Source organism: Betta splendens, chromosome 12, assembly GCF_900634795.4.
Source record: "Betta splendens chromosome 12, fBetSpl5.4, whole genome shotgun sequence".
NCBI classification, from domain to species: domain Eukaryota; kingdom Metazoa; phylum Chordata; class Actinopteri; order Anabantiformes; family Osphronemidae; genus Betta; species Betta splendens.
Window position 1 is genome coordinate 9957391 of NC_040892.2, and position 18255 is coordinate 9975645.

Consider the following 18255-nt stretch of genomic DNA (forward strand, 5'->3'; position numbering starts at 1 on the left):
AAGTCGTTGATCATCGGACCCAATACCTCATTTACGAACGCCTGGAAGATGGCTGAAGCGTTGGTGAGGCCGAAGGGCATGACCAGGTATTCATAGTGTCCGTTCGGGGTGTTGAAGGCCGTCTTCCACTCGTCCCCCTCTCGGATGCGTACCAGGTGGTACGCATTACGGAGATCCAACTTGGTGAAGTGGGTGGCCCCTGCCAACAGCTCAAAGGCAGAGGACAGCAAAGGTAGAGGATATGAGTCTCTGATGGTGATATCATTGAGACCCCGGTAGTCGATGCAGGGCCGCAATGAGCCGTCCTTTTTCCCCACAAAGAAAAATTCTGCCCCAGCAGGTGAGGAAGAAGGACGGATTATTCCTGACGCGAGCGCTGCATCCAAGTATTCCCTCATGGCCCGATTCTCCTTGGGTGAGAGTTGATACAATCTTCCTTTGGGTGGCGTGGTCCCTGGGCGCAGGTTGATAGCACAATCGTGCTTCCTATGGGGGGGTAGAGATGTCGCTCGGGACTTACAAAACACTGTGCTGAGGTCGTGGTAACATTCAGGGACTCCTGTTAGATCGGCCTGCTCGATCTCCTCTCCGGCTGTCACTGCTGCACCCGCAGGCTCCTGCTGAGAGACTGAAGACTGAAAGCATGTGTTCTGGCAATCTGTGTCCCATCGACTCACCTCCCCACTGCGCCAATCTAGAGTTGGGTTATGTAATCTCAGCCACGTATGTCCTAGTACCACCGGATGGTAACAGGATTCCACTACCAGGAACGTTATCTTCTCTGTATGTGCGTCAGCAAAAGTCATGATTACCGGCTCCGTGTGGTGAGTGACTCTCCAGAGCCGCCGTCCGTCTAGCGCCGCCGTCTCCACGGGGGAAGCCAAGGGTAGCGTGGTGATGCCCAGTCGTTCCACCAGCCCTGCGTCCATTAGACTGGCATCGGCTCCTGAATCAATAAGCACAGCTTGCTGGACGGATCAGTTTCTGGAGATTAATGTGACCGTCGGAAGTGAGCGAGCGGCGGCGCTACCAAGGACCATTCGGCTCACCGCTACCCTCCGCGCTAGCGATGAGCCTGATCTTTTAGTGGACAGTGTAAGGCAAAATGCCCCGCCTGACCGCAGTACATACAGAGTCTCCTCCCGCAGTCTCTCCCGCTCGGTGCTCCCCAGTCTGCGGTCAATCTGAATTGCCAGGGCTATCAGCGCATTCAGATCGCTGGGTAGATCCCTCGCCGCTAGACAATCTTTAATCCGCCGAGAGAGTCCGCGGATGAATACGTCACCCAACGCTGTGGCGTCCCAGCCGGCTTCTGCCGCTAGCGTCCGGAATTCTATCGCGTACTTAGCGGTCGATCTTCCGCCCTGACGAATGTTCACCAGGCGCTGAGCCGCCTCGCGTCCCGGGGTGACCTCCTGAAAAATCTGCTTGAGTGCTACTGCGAAGGCAGCGAAAGTAGACACACAGGGAGAGCCGTCCTGCCACTCCGCTGTTGCCCACGCTTCCGCGTCTCCCGTCAGATGCGATATGGCGTATGCCACTCGAGATCGCTCCGAGGGGAAAGCGGGTGAATGCAGTTCAAAATGAATCTCACACTGAGTGAGAAAGGCACGACAGTCTCCTGACTCACCCGAAAACCGTGTCGGGGCGCCCAGTCTGGTCTCTGGAACGACGGCCAAGGGAGTCGCTGTCGCGGATGCGGCGTTCTGAGTCGGCCTCGTCTCTCCCGCTGGACCCTGGGTTAAACGGTTCACCGCCTCCGTCAATCCTGCTACTGCGTTCTCCTGCCGAAGTGCACACTTGGCTAGCCTCTGGAGCGCTGCATTAGTTTTCTCCTCCTGTTCGGTGAATCGCTGCTCCTGAGCCAAGAGCTGCGCACGGAGGTTCTCTGCACTGGCTGGGTCCATCTCTGGCCAGATTGTTCTGTCAGACTTGGGCAGGCGTCGGACCCACATGCACAGTACACAAGCGTGATGAGAATAAATGCAGGCTTTATTTCCACAATCAGAGTGAGACGGTCCAGGTCATACACAAGAGCTCGGTCTTAAGGTACAGTCAGGGAGCAGGCAATCTCAGGTCAATAGACAGGCAGGGTTCGGTACACAGGCGATCACGGTGACGGTACAGACAAGGGTTAGGCAAACTCACGGTCAGATATACAAGCAGGGTTCTTATCCAGGCAACAGTAGTAGCAGGGTTCAGGCAGGAGAAACAGGATCAATACAAGAGAGACAAGATACTAAACGCTGGAAAGAAGTACTGGACTTGACAATCTAGCAACTGGAGTCAGTGTGAGATCATCGCTATATACCCGTGCTGATTAATTAACTGCTGACAGGTGTGTTGAATGATCTGACAGGTGACAACTGAATAAGGAAGTATTACAAAATAAAACAGGAAGTAGTATGAAACATGACAGCTGCAGAGGATTATATTAATCCTATTTTAATCTTTTCACTTTATCAGAGATGCTGAACCAGAATAAGATGCTTCAGTTGAAGGAGTCCAGACCCAAGCAAAAGGTGACATTCACCAGACGCCAAGGGCAGGAACCACTGTTGCACCATCACTTGTAGTAAGAATGAAATGATAGCTTCTTCATATTCTACTCTTCCCTTCATGTTCTATTGAAGCTAAAGTTTTCATCTTGGTTTGACAGGTGCAGCTGTGGAGGCTGGAGAACTTCATCCAGGGTTTCCTTGATGACAGAGACCAGATGATGACCATAGGACCTGGAGACCCCTGTGTTTCAGGAGGCTCAGTGCAGTAAGTCATCACCTGAGCAGTAATTTACCTGATTAGTTGTAGTGACATAAAGTCTTGATGAGCTTAATGTAACAATGTAGGGACGCATGTTAAAAAATACATCTGTTCATGATGCGTCTTCTTGCAGCCTACACCTCTTCGCTCCCTCCAGCCTGCAGTCCAGGCAAAGAGGAGCCTCTGGATCCCAACCACATACTGTACAGTAGAGGAAGTGACTGAATCATTGCTTCCTGTGTGCTGCTGGGTTTGGAAGCTCTCCAGCTCACTGTCAGCCTTGCTCTGAGCAGAAGACAGTCAAGATGAGACTTCTCCAATGTATAAACATCTAACACATGTTTCAATAAAACAATTTAATGTTAAACATGTACTTTTCTTTGTAATGCCTGCCCTCCACCTCACCACCCAAGAAACTGGCTGAATCTGCTGTGCTACAGATGACAAGTGAGGCAGAGTTTCACGCCAGGCTTACTGTTGTGTCATGAATATTTCTTTTAAATAAGGAGTGAATAGATGCTAACTTCAGTGGCACATGCTGTCTGCACTTGACAGAGACATGAGATGCCGTGAGGGACATTATTTAGAAACTTTTTCTGAAAACCATACATACATATAAGTAAATGTTTTTCCTCACACAAGTGAAAATGCACATTTATAAGCGAGAGGATTTTATATAACTAAATTCTGAACAAAAATCGTTTAAACATATGCCCATATTGCGTATTTCCATTTGCAAGTACGTCAGTGTAACTAAACTGTAACTAAAATAGGTTAGTGTCTGATCAGAAGTTCTCATTATGTACTTATATTTTAAAATCCAGACAGTTTCTGCAGTTTCAATTTTTTATGTAGTAAAGTAGAAGATCTGTAACACTGAACACAGACACACTGTAGTTGTTTTTTAGCCTCCTTACTTTACGTTAGTGATTACCAGCACTAGTGGCATTGCTGGTATTTTCCAAACCTCATAAACTGTTTGTTAAGCAGGTTGTGTGTCATCTTGTTACTGATCTGAAGTAAGATAGATCACCTGACTTGAATTGACTTGATTTGTAGTCAAGGAACCTCAAATGTTTACTTCAGTAAGAGGCAAAATCTGAAATATATTTATTAAAAATTATGTTTTAAATATGGAAACACAAAGTACATTCAGCCAGAGATTTCATATTGTAAGTAGCTAGAGCAAGAAAAGGTTAGACACAAAAACTTGTCTAAGATTATTCTCTGATAATAAATAAATCAGTTAATGGTTGAACCACAGTATTGTTTGTGATCAACTATTGAAACAGTCAAGAGAGTCTATTGACTGAAAAGAATATTTTCTTTCTTCCAGCTTTTCCTCAAGACACTGAACAGTTATGGGGTCCACATTGGTGTCAAACTTGTTAGCGAACCAGTGACCATAGTTAAGTAACCAATGAATCTCTGCTGCACCATAATTGCAGACAGCACGTACATGCACTCCTGTGCAGTAAGGGTAAAGGCTGCCCTCCAGGTACGACCACTTCACCAGCCTGGTCTTGCTCATCAGGTCGGTGATGTCAGGGTGAGATCTAGGCACCTCTCCAGGTACGCCGGGCAGTCGGACAATGGTGGCCCAGAAGTGTTCATCTGGGGAGTAGGTGCCCTCAGTCCAAGCCAAAAAGTCTTTGACTACAACTGAGGAGTTCATGAAAACAACAAATTCTCGTGACAGGACAAAATAGGCGCTGCCAGTGAACATCTCTATGTTGTGTGGTGGTGGGGTCCTGGAGAACCTTCCTCTCTTGTACGCAGTGGGCTGGCAGGTCTCCAGCATATTAGCACCGTTCAGCTTCTTTAGTTCTGACACCAGCTCAATGTTGGGCCTGAGGGGGAAATCTTGACCACACAGGTTGATGACGTACTTCCACTTCACTTCTGACTGCAAAAGGTCTGACAGGCAGTTTAAATCGGCTTTTAACCGAGTGAAACCAGCGTATTTGACGTCCTCCAGCTTGGAGGCGATGAAGACGTTGGGCAAACAGTGAGCCAGACCTTCCATAGCTGCTTTGAACTGAGCTGAAGACTTCAGATCGTAGTGGATGCAGTAGATGTTACTGGGTGAGTATGTCGCTCTGATCAGTCTCTCCACCATCCATGGATGTTTATGTACAACCAGAGAGTAAGCGATGGGAAAGTCTTTCTCTTCGTCTGAGACACAGATGTCATCATAACCTCTGACCTTTCGGAACAATGAGCAGTTTGAGGTGAGGTTGATCAGATTTTCATGATTGTCCTTCACAATTTGTTTCTGCCTGATGGTCAGAGATTTACTAAGTTCCTCTGGGATCATGTTATATATGGCTGAGCAGTCAATATTGTATTTATGAACCATCTTAATATCATTTGAAGTTTCTGGAAAATCTAAAGTTGGTGTCATGTCATTGTAGTTGACACAGATTAGCAGCAACACACAAAAAGTCAACACAGACACAAAGAACTTACAAATTTCCATTTTTCCCATCTGCAAAGTGAGACCTTTACTTTTCATTCTGGGATGAGAGAGAAGAAAATCATCAGATTTACAGTATGTATTAAAATAACCTAAAAACAAATATGTAATAAATTGTATACTGTAATTATCAACTCCACTCACTTAGTTTCGTACACAGGGTCCAGAAGTTGATTAATCACGTCAGACTGTAGAAGTTGTAGAAATGAAGACACATTTAGATGAAAACTGTTCTGACCTGTGTCAATGAAATAATAATTGTTTTGCTATTTTTTCTCCAAGATGTAACGTACCTTTTGTTAGAAGAAGCAGTAAGTGCTCGTTCTCTTTCCAGTTCCACTATTTTAAGCACTTTTACTCCAAATGTATCAACTGACACTAGTGTAGAATCCTGATCCGTAAAAAAGACAAATATAGCTTTCAACGGCTAAAAACAGGTTTAAATTAATAACAGTAATAGCTGTCTTCCTTTTTCCACATGTATATCAGGAAACAAAGCGGGAGGAGGCTGGTCCCAAATACCAGCCTCCTCCCACTTTGTTTCCTGATATGCTCATGGCATGATGCTGGAGGGCAGGTGTCTTCTGTCAAAAATACCTGTGTGACTATGATATTTTAATTTTATGTAAAAGGTTCACTGTATTTGCTATAGAGAAATTGCTCAGCAATGGTTGGGACTATGGTAAAATGTATAAATACACATTGTGTAGTCTTTAACTGTTCTTACTGTAGATTGGCCAAAAAAAGAATCACTTGAATACAATAATAAAACCTTTCTTCAGTCAAGCTGCAGTCCTTTTTGATGTGGCCAAAGGAGGAGGAGGCGAACAAGGCGGCGGCAGAGGAGGGTCCTTGATGATTCATTGATAATGATACAATTTCTCTCTTCAATCTCTTTTTGTGTCCTGTCCTGTGTCAAGGTTTGCCCAGTCCATGCGTGTTTGTCCATGTGTTTGTCACGTGTTTGTCACATGTTTGCAAGTTTTGGTTTATTAATTCGTTTTCCTCACTATGCAGTGATTTTTAGTTTGTTAATCCACTTGTGTTTATAAATTAAAACTATTTGTATTTCTGAGATTGTCTACAGGCAGTCGCATCTGGGTCCAGTATACCAGCTCTGGTTGTTGTAACCATTCATGCCAACACTTTGGTTAGTCTGGTTAGGTTATCTTTTTTTCACAGTATGTAATGCAGATAATATGCAGCGATAAATTAAAAACCAGGAAGCTATACATTTCCTAGAAGGGCAGGTTTCCTTGTTCCGCATGTTCACTTTATTTCCTGACCTACACACCTGACTACGGTGCCTCCATATTTGGCCACATCAAAAAAGACTGCAGCTTGACTGAAGAAAGGTTTATTATTGTATTCAAGTGATTCTTTTTTTGGCCAATCTACAGTAAAGACAGTTAAAGACTACACAAGGTGTATATATACATTTTACCATAGTCCCAACCATTGCTGAGCAATTTCTCTATAGCAAACACACAGTGAACCTTTTACATAAAATTAAAATATCATACAAAGTCAAACAGGTATTTTTGACATAAGACACCTGCCCTCCAGCATCATGCCATGAGCATATCAGGAAACAAAGTATGAGGAGGCTGGTATTTGGGACCAGCCTCCTCCCACTTTGTTTCCTGATATACATGTGGAAAAAGGAAGACAGCTATTACTGTTATTAATTTAAACCTGTTTTTAGCCGTTGAAAGCTATATTTGTCTTTTTTACGGATCAGGATTCTACACTAGTGTCAGTTGATACATTTGGAGTAAAAGTGCTTAAAATAGTGGAACTGGAAAGAGAACGAGCACTTACTGCTTCTTCTAACAAAAGGTACGTTACATCTTGGAGAAAAAGTAGCAAAACAATTATTATTTAATTGCCACAGGTCAGAACAGTTTTCATCTAAATGCGTCTTCATTTCTACAACTTCTACAGTCTGACGTGATTAATCAACTTCTGGACCCTGTGTACGAAACTAAGTGAGTGGAGTTGATAATTACAGTATACAATTTATTACATATTTGTTTTTTAGGTTAATTTAATACATACTGTAAATCTGATGATTTTCTTCTCTCTCATCCCAGAATGAAAAGTAAAGGTCTCACTTTGCAGATGGGAAAAATGGAAATTTGTAGGTTCTTTGTGTCTGTGTTGACTTTTTGTGTGTTACTGCTAATCTGTGTCAACTACAATGACATGACACCAACTTTAGATTTTCCAGAAACTTTAAATGATATTAAGATGGTTTATAAATACAATATTGACTGCTCAGCCATATATAACATGATCCCAGAGGAACTTAGTAAATCTCTGACCATCAGGCAGAAACAAATTGTGAAGGACAATCATGAAAATCTGATCAACCTCACCTCAAACTGCTCATTGTTCCGAAAGGTCAGAGGTTATGATGACGTCTGTGTCTCAGACGAAGAGAAAGACTTTCCCATCGCTTACTCTCTGGTTGTACATAAACATCCATGGATGGTGGAGAGACTGATCAGAGCGACGTACTCACCCAGTAACATCTACTGCATCCACTACGATCTGAAGTCTTCAGCTCAGTTCAAAGCAGCTATGGAAGGTCTGGCTCACTGTTTGCCCAACGTCTTCATCGCCTCCAAGCTGGAGGACGTCATTTATGCAGGTTTCACTCGGTTAAAAGCCGATTTGAACTGCCTGTCAGACCTTTTGCAGTCAGAAGTGAAGTGGAAGTACGTCATCAACCTGTGTGGTCAAGATTTCCCCCTCAGGCCCAACATTGAGCTGGTGTCAGAACTAAAGAAGCTGAACGGTGCTAATATGCTGGAGACCTGCCAGCCCACTGCGTACAAGAGAGGAAGGTTCTCCAGGACCCCACCACCACACAACATAGAGATGTTCACTGGCAGCGCCTATTTTGTCCTGTCACGAGAATTTGTTGTTTTCATGAACTCCTCAGTTGTAGTCAAAGACTTTTTGGCTTGGACTGAGGGCACCTACTCCCCAGATGAACACTTCTGGGCCACCATTGTCCGACTGCCCGGCGTACCTGGAGAGGTGCCCAGATCTCACCCTGACATCACCGACCTGATGAGCAAGACCAGGCTGGTGAAGTGGTCGTACCTGGAGGGCAGCCTTTACCCTTACTGCACAGGAGTGCATGTACGTGCTGTCTGCAATTATGGTGCAGCAGAGATTCATTGGTTACTTAACTATGGTCACTGGTTCGCTAACAAGTTTGACACCAATGTGGACCCCATTGCTGTTCAGTGTCTTGAGGAAAAGCTGGAAGAAAGAAAATATTTTTTTCAGTCAATAGACTCTCTTGACTGTTTCAATGGTTGATCACAAACAATACTGTGGTTCAATCATTAACTGATTTATTTATTATCAGAGAATAATCTTAGACAAGTTTTCTAGTCTAACCTTTTCTTGCTCTAGCTACTTACAATATGAAATTTCTGGATGGATGTACTTTGTGTTTTCATATTTAAAACATAATTTTTAATAAATATATTTCTCATTTTGCTTCTTACTGAAGTAAACGTTTGAGGTTCCTTGACTACAAATCAAGTCAGTTCAAGTCAGCTCATTTATCTTACTTCAGATCAGTAACAAGATGACACACATCCTGCTTAACAAACAGTTTATGAGGTTTCGAAAATACCAGCAATGCCACTAGTGCTGGTAATCACTAACGTAAAGTAAGGAGGCTAAAAAACAACGACAGTGTGTCTGTGTTCAGTGTTACAGATCTTCTACTTTACTACATAAAAATTTGAAACTGCAGAAACTGTCTGCATTTTAAAATATAAGTACATAATTAGAACTTCTCATCAGACACTAACCTATTTTAGTTACAGTTTGGTTACACTGACGTACGTGCAAATGGAAATACGCGTCCAATATGGGCATATGTTTAAACGATTTTTGTTCATTATTTAGTTATATAAAATCCTCTCACTTACAAATGTGCATTTTCACTTGTGTGAGGAAAAACATTTACTTAAATGTATGTATGGTTTTCAGTATAGTTTCTAGATAATGTCTCTCACAGCATATCACCTCATATGATTCAAAGTGCAGACAGCATGTGCCAATGAAGTTAGTAGTTAGTTGTTTGTCAGTTTTATTTCACTTAAGATCAATGAAAAAAGATAAAAACATATTTCTACCTTACACCCTAAAGTGACAGTGTCACTTTACTGCTTAAAAAAACAATTTTGTAAAATACTGTATCTGATTGTATTTTAAAAGACACTAATCTAATTTTAATTTTATTTTAGTTACATTTTTCTTTTACTTTTCTTTTTTCTTTTTTTCTTTTTTCTTTGTACTTGTAAAACTATTTTGTGCTACACTGTAAGTCCACTTGAGCTTGTTCATCTTCATCTAATGTTGTCAGAGACTCGGGCAGGCGGCGAACCCACATGCACAGCACAGAGGCAGGATTACGATCAGAAAGGTTTATTCTTAAGGCACGGTCAGACGGTCCAGGTCATACACGAAATGGCTCGACAAAAGTACAGGCAGGGAACAGGCAAAAACTCACGGTCAGTAGATACTCCAGGGTCAGGCAGGATACATGGTGCAAACAGGAATAAACACGAAAAACACGAACACGCAGGGAACTCAGGAGACTAGGGACGCTCAACTCACAAGAAACACGAACACTCAGGGAACTCGAATACGACAATCTGGCAGGGAACTAAGGACACAGGTGGTGGTTAAATACACAGTGACTTGATGACTAACAGAGTGCAGGTGTGGGTAATGAGCAGGGACAGCTGTGACAAGACAAGAAACCGGAAGTAAAGCTAGAACACAAAACAGAGACCGGGAGACTACCAAAATAAAACAGGAAACGGAAACTGGAACCAAAATAAGACAAGCAGGACATGACGTGAAAACAGGGAACAACTAGAAACAAAGACACGGATCATGACAGTACCCCCCCCCCTATGGCGCCTTCCACGGCGCCTACGGAAGCCTCCCCCCCCAAACCAGGGCGGGCGGAGGGTGGTCCCAGGCGGAGGGACCGAATCCCTACCCCTCAAGGTACATGAGCAGGGTGGGTGGAGGGAGGACCGGAGGAGGGCCAAAACAAGAGTCCACACGAAAACCTCAAAGTCCATGAACAGGAAAATAAAAAAAAGTCCAGGGATTCCGTCACGGAGGGTGACGGCGTGGCGAGATCCTGCTCAGCAGCCGCTGAGCCAGGATGGCACTCTTAGTGCCCTTGAGCTGGGACGATGTCCCCGGGGACCACCCCGCATGGCAGCGTCCACCAGGCGGACGCTGATCCAGGCGGTTGAGGAGTCGAGGCGGACGGCGCCGCAGGAGGCAGCGCCATCCCAGCAGCAGGATGCGCCAAGGGCGAGGCCACCAGTCCGGCAGCAAAGGCAGAGACGAGGCAGGAACCAGCGGCGTCCTCCTTGGACCACCGCGACGAGAGGCAGGAACCGATGCAGATGCGGCCGGAGCCGGAGAGGCAGGAACCGATGCAGATGCGGCCGGAGCCGGGACGGGAGCGACCCCCTCCTGGAGGTCGGCAGGAACTACGACGGGAGCGACCCCCTCCTGGAGGTCGGCAGGAACTACGACGGGAGCGACCCCCTCCTGGAGGTCGGCAGGAACTACGACGGAGCGACCCCCTCCTGGAGGTCGGCAGGAACTACGACGGGAGCGGCCCCCTCCTGGAGGTCGGCAGGAACTACGACGGGAGCGACCCCCTCCTGGAGGTCGGCAGGAACTACGACGGGAGCGACCCCCTCCTGGAGGTCGGCAGGAACTACGACGGGAGCGACCCCCTCCTGGAGGTCGGCAGGAACTACGACGGGAGCGACCCCCTCCTGGAGGTCGGCAGGAACTACGACGGGAGCGACCCCCTCCTGGAGGTCGGCAGGAACTACGGCGGGCGCGACCCCCTCCTGGGGGTCCGCCGGGACTGCGGCGGGCGCGACCCCCTCCTGGGGGTCCGCCGGGACTGCGGCGGGCGCGACCCCCTCCTGGGGGTCCGCCGGGACTGCGGCGGGCGCGACCCCCTCCTGGGGGTCCGCCGGGACTGCGGCGGGCGCGACCTCCTCCTGGAGGTGCGCAGGAACTGCGGCTAGCGCGACCTCCTCCTGGAGGTGCGCAGGAACTGTGGCTAGCGCGACCTCCTCCTGGAGGTGCGCAGGAACTGCGACTGGCGCGACCTCCTCCTGGAGGTGCGCAGGAACTGCGACTGGCGCGACCTCCTCCTGGAGGTGCGCAGGAACTGCGACTGGCGCGACCTCCTCCTGGAGGTGCGCAGGAACTGCGACTGGCGCGACCTCCTCCTGGAGGTGCGCAGGAACTGCGGCTAGCGCGACCTCCTCCTGGGGACCGGCGGGCGCTGCGGCTCCACGGGTGACGGGGACTGGAACGACCGCTACAGGGCCGACAGGAACGGGGACTGGAACGACCGCTACAGGGTCGACAGGAACGGGGACTGGAACGACCGCTACAGGGTCGACAGGAACGGGGACTGGAACGACCGCTACAGGGCCGACAGGAACGGGGACTGGAACGACCGCTACAGGGTCGACAGGAACGGGGACTGGAACGACCGCTACAGGGTCGACAGGAACGGGGACTGGAACGACCGCTACAGGGTCGACAGGAACGGGGTCAGAGACAGGGGTGACCTCTACTTGGCCTACGGGAACGCCCTCTACTTGGCCTACGGGAACGCCCTCTACTTGGCCTACGGGAACGCCCTCTACTTGGCCTACGGGAACGCCCTCTACTTGGCCTACGGGAACGCCCTCTACTTGGCCTACGGGAACGCCCTCTACTTGGCCTACGGGAACGCCCTTTACTTGGCCTACAGGAACAGGAACTGGAACGACCTCAATTTGGTCGGCAGGGACAGGGACTGGAACGACCTCAATTTGGTCGGCAGGGACAGGGACTGGAACGACCTCAACTTGGTCGGCAGGGACAGGGACTGGAACGACCTCAACTTGGTCGGCAGGGACAGGAACTGGAACGACCTCGACATGGCCGACAGGGACAGGAACTGGAACGACCTCGACATGGCCGACAGGAACTGGAACGACCTCGACATGGCCGACAGGAACTGGAACGACCTCAACATGGCCGACAGGAACTGGAACGACCTCAACATGGCCGACAGGAACTGGAACGACCTCAACATGGCCGACAGGAACTGGAACGACCTCAACATGGCCGACAGGAACTGGAACGACCTCAACATGGCCGACAGGGACAGGAACGACCTTTAACGGATCGACAGGAACTGGAACGACCTCTACTTGGCCGACAGGAACTAGAACGGCGTCCTCCTCTGAGGAGCCGACAGGAACTGGAACTAGAACGGCCTCAATATGGCCGACGGGAACAGGGACGGCGTCCTCCTCTGAGGAGCCGACAGGAACTAGAACGGCCGCAACATGGCCGACAGGGACTGGAGCGGCGTCCCCTCCGGAGCTGGCATGACAGCTTACAGCTGCCGAGCTCGACGGGGGAGACGTCGGGCCTGATTGGGTGGGGTTAACAGTCGTCAGACGGACGGCGCCCTCTGACGGGGACAAGGACGGAACTGGGGTCAGGGCAACACACGACTGATCTGGGGTCTGGGCAACACACGGCTGATCTGGGGTCTGGGCAACACACGGCTGATCTGGGGTCTGGGCAACACACGGCTGATCTGGGGTCTGGGCAACACACGGCTGATCTGGGGTCTGGACTAGGTTCGACTGGGCTGGGACCTGGAGACGACAGGGCTGCACCGGGGCATGAGTAACACACGGCTGACCTGACTGAGAGGTGGGGCATGAAGCGACCGCTGGCTGCAGGCCCGGGAGTTGCAGGGCCTCACGCAGGACAGGCTCCCTCCGGACGAGAGCGGCTGCTTCCTCGAACAGTTGTTCTCTCGCGCCCTGGTCTGTAGCCGAATTGGCGGTGTTCATGAGGTGGGCGAAGAGAAAGGCAACTGGAGGAGAGCAGAGGAGGTGGACCCGTCGGGCGACGCTGTCTGGGATGCCTGTTATCAGAGGGACACAGTCAGTCAGAGAATTAAGGGGCTCCTCTGTCGGGGAAGAAGGCTGCTCGGTCCCCATGACCGAGACCGCGGGACCCGGGATCCTGGACCCGCGCCGCCGCCGTCGCCGTCCGGAGCAGCTGCGACTGTCCGTCGTTTGAGGCGCTGGGCGCGGTGTGGACCGGACCTCTGTACCGGGATCCGCATGGTGAAACGGGGCCGCGGCGTCTGGAGCTTGGGCTGGAGACTGGGGAAAACACGATTGAGCAGGAGACTGGGCAAAACACGATTGAGCTGGAGACTGGGCAAAGCACGATTGAGCTGGAGATTGAACAGCGCGCGGCTGAACTGGAGACTGAGCAGCGCGCGGCTGATCTGGAGACTGAGCAGCGCGCGGCTGAACTGGAAACTGAGCAGCGCGCGGCTGACTTGGAGGCTGAGCAGCGCGCGGCTGAACTGGAGACTGAGCAGCGCGCGGCTGAACTGGAGACTGAGCCGCGCGCGGCTGACTTGGAGGCTGAGCAGCGCGCGGCTGAACGGGAGACTGAGCAGCGCGCGGCTGAACTGGAGGCTGAGGACCGCGTGAGAGCAGGAAATCCTCCCAGGGAAATAACCATGGAGCTGGGCAGGTTGGTGCAGGCACGACGATCCGACGAGGCGGAGAGGATGAAACCGAAACCATACTTCCGCGGGGGAGTTATATTTGCCGTAAAAAACAAGGGGAAAAACAGTCACTGACCTGACCGGAGGCTAAGTGCTGGCTGGGTCCAAGTGTGGCCAGATTGTTCTGTCAGAGACTCGGGCAGGCGGCGAACCCACATGCACAGCACAGAGGCAGGATTACGATCAGAAAGGTTTATTCTTAAGGCACGGTCAGACGGTCCAGGTCATACACGAAATGGCTCGACAAAAGTACAGGCAGGGAACAGGCAAAAACTCACGGTCAGTAGATACTCCAGGGTCAGGCAGGATACATGGTGCAAACAGGAATAAACACGAAAAACACGAACACGCAGGGAACTCAGGAGACTAGGGACGCTCAACTCACAAGAAACACGAACACTCAGGGAACTCGAATACGACAATCTGGCAGGGAACTAAGGACACAGGTGGTGGTTAAATACACAGTGACTTGATGACTAACAGAGTGCAGGTGTGGGTAATGAGCAGGGACAGCTGTGACAAGACAAGAAACCGGAAGTAAAGCTAGAACACAAAACAGAGACCGGGAGACTACCAAAATAAAACAGGAAACGGAAACTGGAACCAAAATAAGACAAGCAGGACATGACGTGAAAACAGGGAACAACTAGAAACAAAGACACGGATCATGACAAATGTCACCAACAGGATGAAGTGGACACACCTTAAAATAAGATAAGATAAGCTTGCAGAGATACAGCAAGATGCATAAGCAGTAGAATCAAGGAAATTAGCTGAATTTTAAAGAATTAAAAGAACATATAGCATATTTACAACTCCTACATATACAATATGTACTAAAGTGCTTAAGTGCCCAGAATAACCTGTCCAAAAACAGCATGCACTTAGGTCTGTTAGGCTGTTGTGTTGTACAGTCTAACAACAGTGGGAATGAAGGATCTGCAGTACTGCTCCTTCTTACACTGGGGGTGGATCAGTCTGCTATGGAAGGCATTGCTCAGAGCCTCCACTGCAGTGGATGAGAGGAGTTGACTATGATGGATGTCAGCTTGGCCAACATCCTCCTCTCATCCACCTCCATTGAGTCCAGTGGACAGCTCAAGAGTAGACAGAGCTACCACAAAGTCAGAAAAAGTCCTCAGCATGGGCTTGTTTACTCCAAAGGGCTTCAGTGTCCTCAGAAGGTGGAAGGAACTTTGACCCTTCTTTAGGACATCATCACTGGGTCCAGTCCAGCTTGTGGTTTAGGTCAACACACAGGTATTTAAAACTCTTCCCTGTGTCTATGTCTGAAACCTGGGTGCCCACCAGTGTGTGATGTGGTGTCATTCTTGAGAAGTTAATTATAGTTAACATTAAATATGGTGTTAACTTTTTAAACTCCAGGCCTGTTTTCTGGGATGGTGGGGTGGGTGGGGGATGGGTATAGCCACCAAAGTATATCTCTGCAACCATGAAGGCTATTTGAATGCATCTGGTGTCATAATGTAGGGGACAAGTGTCAGAAAAGATGTGAGGTGGAAAAATTACTGTATGTGTTACTGGTGAAAAGTTATTGAACTTGGAAAACAACACAAATAAGAAAACATTCCAGCTTCGCCTGGAAAAAATACTGTAAGGGATAAGGTAAGAAAAACACACAGTGGAGAAATTGCTTCACATAACAGCAAAGTACGGGGCAGAGAATACAGAAACAGAATAGAACACAGTTTGTGTTGGCAAAGTATAACGCAGTACAATACAGCAATAGAGTGAGTATGAGGTCATTGGAAGGTTTATTGCACAGTGCGTAAATATAAATCTTGCACCGGTTTGCTCTAATGTTGCACAGAAAAGTTGTTGCATATTGTGTAAATGATCAATAGGTCGTTGTGCTGGCTCCAGTCCACAAAGTTCTGAGTGAGTCCTCTGTACGCTGTATCATTGTTGTCACGGAACGGCAGAGAGAGGACCCAAATGCACGGCGCCAGGACACGAGGTAGGTGGTGAAAAAAACAAGGTTTATTCCAGCAATCGAAGTCACAAGCAGTCCAGGTCATACACGGATAAGCACGGGATAGAGGCACAAAGGGAGCAGGCGTAATCGGGTTCAGTAACAGGCGTGGTTCAATAACAGAAGGCTCAGAATTACGTGTCCAAAACAGCAGGCTTATCAGGTCCAGTTAACATGCAGGGTTCGGCAACAGAATAAACAAAGTACGGTGCCGGTCAGGATAAAGCGAGAAACTGCGGTCGGGAACTCGGAACAGGGTCGAAGACAAGGTAGGCTGAACAGGAACTGCTGGAAGGTGACGACATGCGTGCAACGATCTGGCGGATAACTGTGGTGACTACTGGTGCTTAAGTCCGGGTGGCTGATTACTGATCTGAGACAGGTGTGCATAGTGAACCGGGAGTGACAGGAAACAGCTGTGACACAAACAAAAACCGGAAGTCCTTCAACATAAAAAAGGAAGTGAAACTGAACCAAAAACATGACAACTAAGTCCCTTCAAAACAAAAGCGGAAACTAACACAATGAACAGAAACCGGGTTGGTTACAAAATAAAACAGGAAACAAGGCCAAAACCTGACAATCGTCATCTGTGATCAGTCTGACAATCACAGAGTCATCAGAGAACTTCTGAACTGAGGCCTGTTTGTGAGGTAGTCCATGATCCGCTCCATCAGATGGAGGTCCATACCAGCCTCCTCCTCTACTCCTACGCCGTGTCGTTAGGCGAACTGAAACCGGTCCTGGTAGGTTCCCACCGCAGATCTGAGGTGACCCAGGACCAGGCTCTCCAGTGTCTTTATCAGATGGGACATGAGAGCCGCTGGTCTGAAGCTGCTGAGGTCTTAGGCAATGGTACCACACAAGTGGTCTTCCAGAGCTGCTGTACCACCCTCAGCTTGAGGCTCAGGTTGAAGACGTGCTCCATAACTCCACACAGTTCGCCTGCGCAGGACTTTAGGAGTCTGGAGCTGATGCCATCTGGTCCAGCGGTTTTCCTGGCTTTGATCTTCCTGAACTCTTTTCTTACCTAGGTGCAGGAGAAGGACAGGGGTTAGGTACCTCCATCTTCCTCCTGTAGTTGGCTTTCCCCTCATGGATTTTCCTCCTCAGCTCCTTCTGTACTCTTCTCAGCTCCTCTCAGTCCCCCGATCAAAAAACTTCTTTAGGAGAGTCAGGGGTGACCCACAGCTTGTTGTTGGCGAAACACTGTATCAGCCTGCAGGATTTTGTGTTTTCAAAGCAAAAAGTGATGTAGTTCGTTACACAGTGTGCGATTGCATTCGCAGAGCTCCATTCGCAGAGCTCCATCCACACAGTGATGTTAAAACAGTCTCTGAGAGCCTCCTCGCTCTCAACTGTCCACTTCACTGTGTGTACTACAGGTTTATACACAGGCAGGACATACAGGATGTTGTAGAAATCCAATCTCAATAGTCCTGCTTGTAGAAAGTCCCAAGGCGAGTCATCAAAGCGTTAGCAGGATTTGTGGTGTGTTTAGATTGCGATCTTGTGGGCCCTGAGCCTGTTTTCTTGGGGTTTTCTGAAAAATGGCATAGCTACATTTAAATGAATTTATCTCAGTCTATAAGTCTATTTGACTGCAAATATTGTCATAATGTATGGGACACTTGTGAGACATGATAAGAAGTGTAAAAGTGTAGGTGTTACTGATGCAATGTTTATGAATAACAAAAAACAATATAAATAATATTTTTCAGTTTTGTCTGAAGAGAAATGCATTTCAGGAACAATATCTATGTACTGTAAATAGAGGAAACTTCTAACCTCCATGAAATTATACAACAATTAGTGAGGAGCAACTCAGCAAAAAGTTGGTTTTGATTAAGTGAAGCAGGACTAAGTTATAACGATTTTAATGCGGACAGTCAGATGAGCTTAGGAGTTTCCTAGTGTGGATATTCTATATGTTTTCCACTACTATTCACCATCAAACAGCAATAAAGTGATCAATATATTCAAATAACAGTTATTTATACCAATCTCAACATATAAAAAAAGTGTTCATTTGTGTTAAACGCGTTTGTCAAATCTGTCACTGTACATCTGTACAGGCCACTGGGGACCGGTGCAGCCATATTGCCGCCTGACAACAACTGACTGTGACCAGTGGGGTGTCTTTTTATTTGTTATAAGCTATGCAATTGGCCTAAAAACAACAAGACAAGATTGACAGGACTGGTAGCCAGTAGGAATGGCTAATTGCGTTTTATGGCCCAGGTGCAATAAAAAATGTCACCAAATGGCGCCCCCTATAAATCACTTCAGACAAGCTCTGTGGGAGGGCTAGAAAGTTACAGATTGAGTGGGTAACCTCCCAGAAGGTGG

General features: G+C 48.2%; 2 protein-coding genes and 1 long non-coding RNA gene across 3 annotated transcripts; 2 read left to right on the forward strand and 1 right to left on the reverse strand.

Annotated features, from left to right (window-relative positions):
• The first annotated feature begins 2390 nt into the window (after positions 1 to 2390).
• Positions 2391 to 3121, forward strand: LOC129604951 (uncharacterized). The gene is made up of 3 exons (XR_008696341.1): positions 2391 to 2575; positions 2660 to 2766; positions 2894 to 3121. It is a non-coding gene; the product is annotated as an uncharacterized LOC129604951 (long non-coding RNA).
• A 724-nt stretch (positions 3122 to 3845) lies between these two features.
• On the reverse strand, positions 3846 to 5717 carry LOC114867405 (beta-1,3-galactosyl-O-glycosyl-glycoprotein beta-1,6-N-acetylglucosaminyltransferase 4-like). The gene is made up of 3 exons (XM_029170038.2): positions 5530 to 5717; positions 5381 to 5424; positions 3846 to 5276 (listed from the first exon to the last, which is right to left on the reverse strand). Exon 3 carries the CDS (start codon positions 5273 to 5275, stop codon positions 4037 to 4039), a length of 1239 nt encoding a protein of 412 aa, XP_029025871.2. The 5' UTR covers position 5276; positions 5381 to 5424; positions 5530 to 5717; the 3' UTR covers positions 3846 to 4036.
• Positions 5718 to 6885: 1168 nt separating this feature from the next.
• Positions 6886 to 8711, forward strand: LOC114867406 (beta-1,3-galactosyl-O-glycosyl-glycoprotein beta-1,6-N-acetylglucosaminyltransferase 4-like). The gene is made up of 3 exons (XM_029170039.2): positions 6886 to 7075; positions 7181 to 7224; positions 7330 to 8711. Exon 3 carries the CDS (start codon positions 7331 to 7333, stop codon positions 8567 to 8569), a length of 1239 nt encoding a protein of 412 aa, XP_029025872.2. The 5' UTR covers positions 6886 to 7075; positions 7181 to 7224; position 7330; the 3' UTR covers positions 8570 to 8711.
• Positions 8712 to 18255: the final 9544 nt, after the last annotated feature.

Bases quoted from the DNA above. Each gene is read 5' to 3' on its own strand.
- LOC114867405 (XM_029170038.2), bottom strand. From the start codon at position 5,275: ATGAAAAGTAAAGGTCTCACTTTGCAGATGGGAAAAATGGAAATTTGT.
- LOC114867406 (XM_029170039.2), top strand. From the start codon at position 7,331: ATGAAAAGTAAAGGTCTCACTTTGCAGATGGGAAAAATGGAAATTTGT.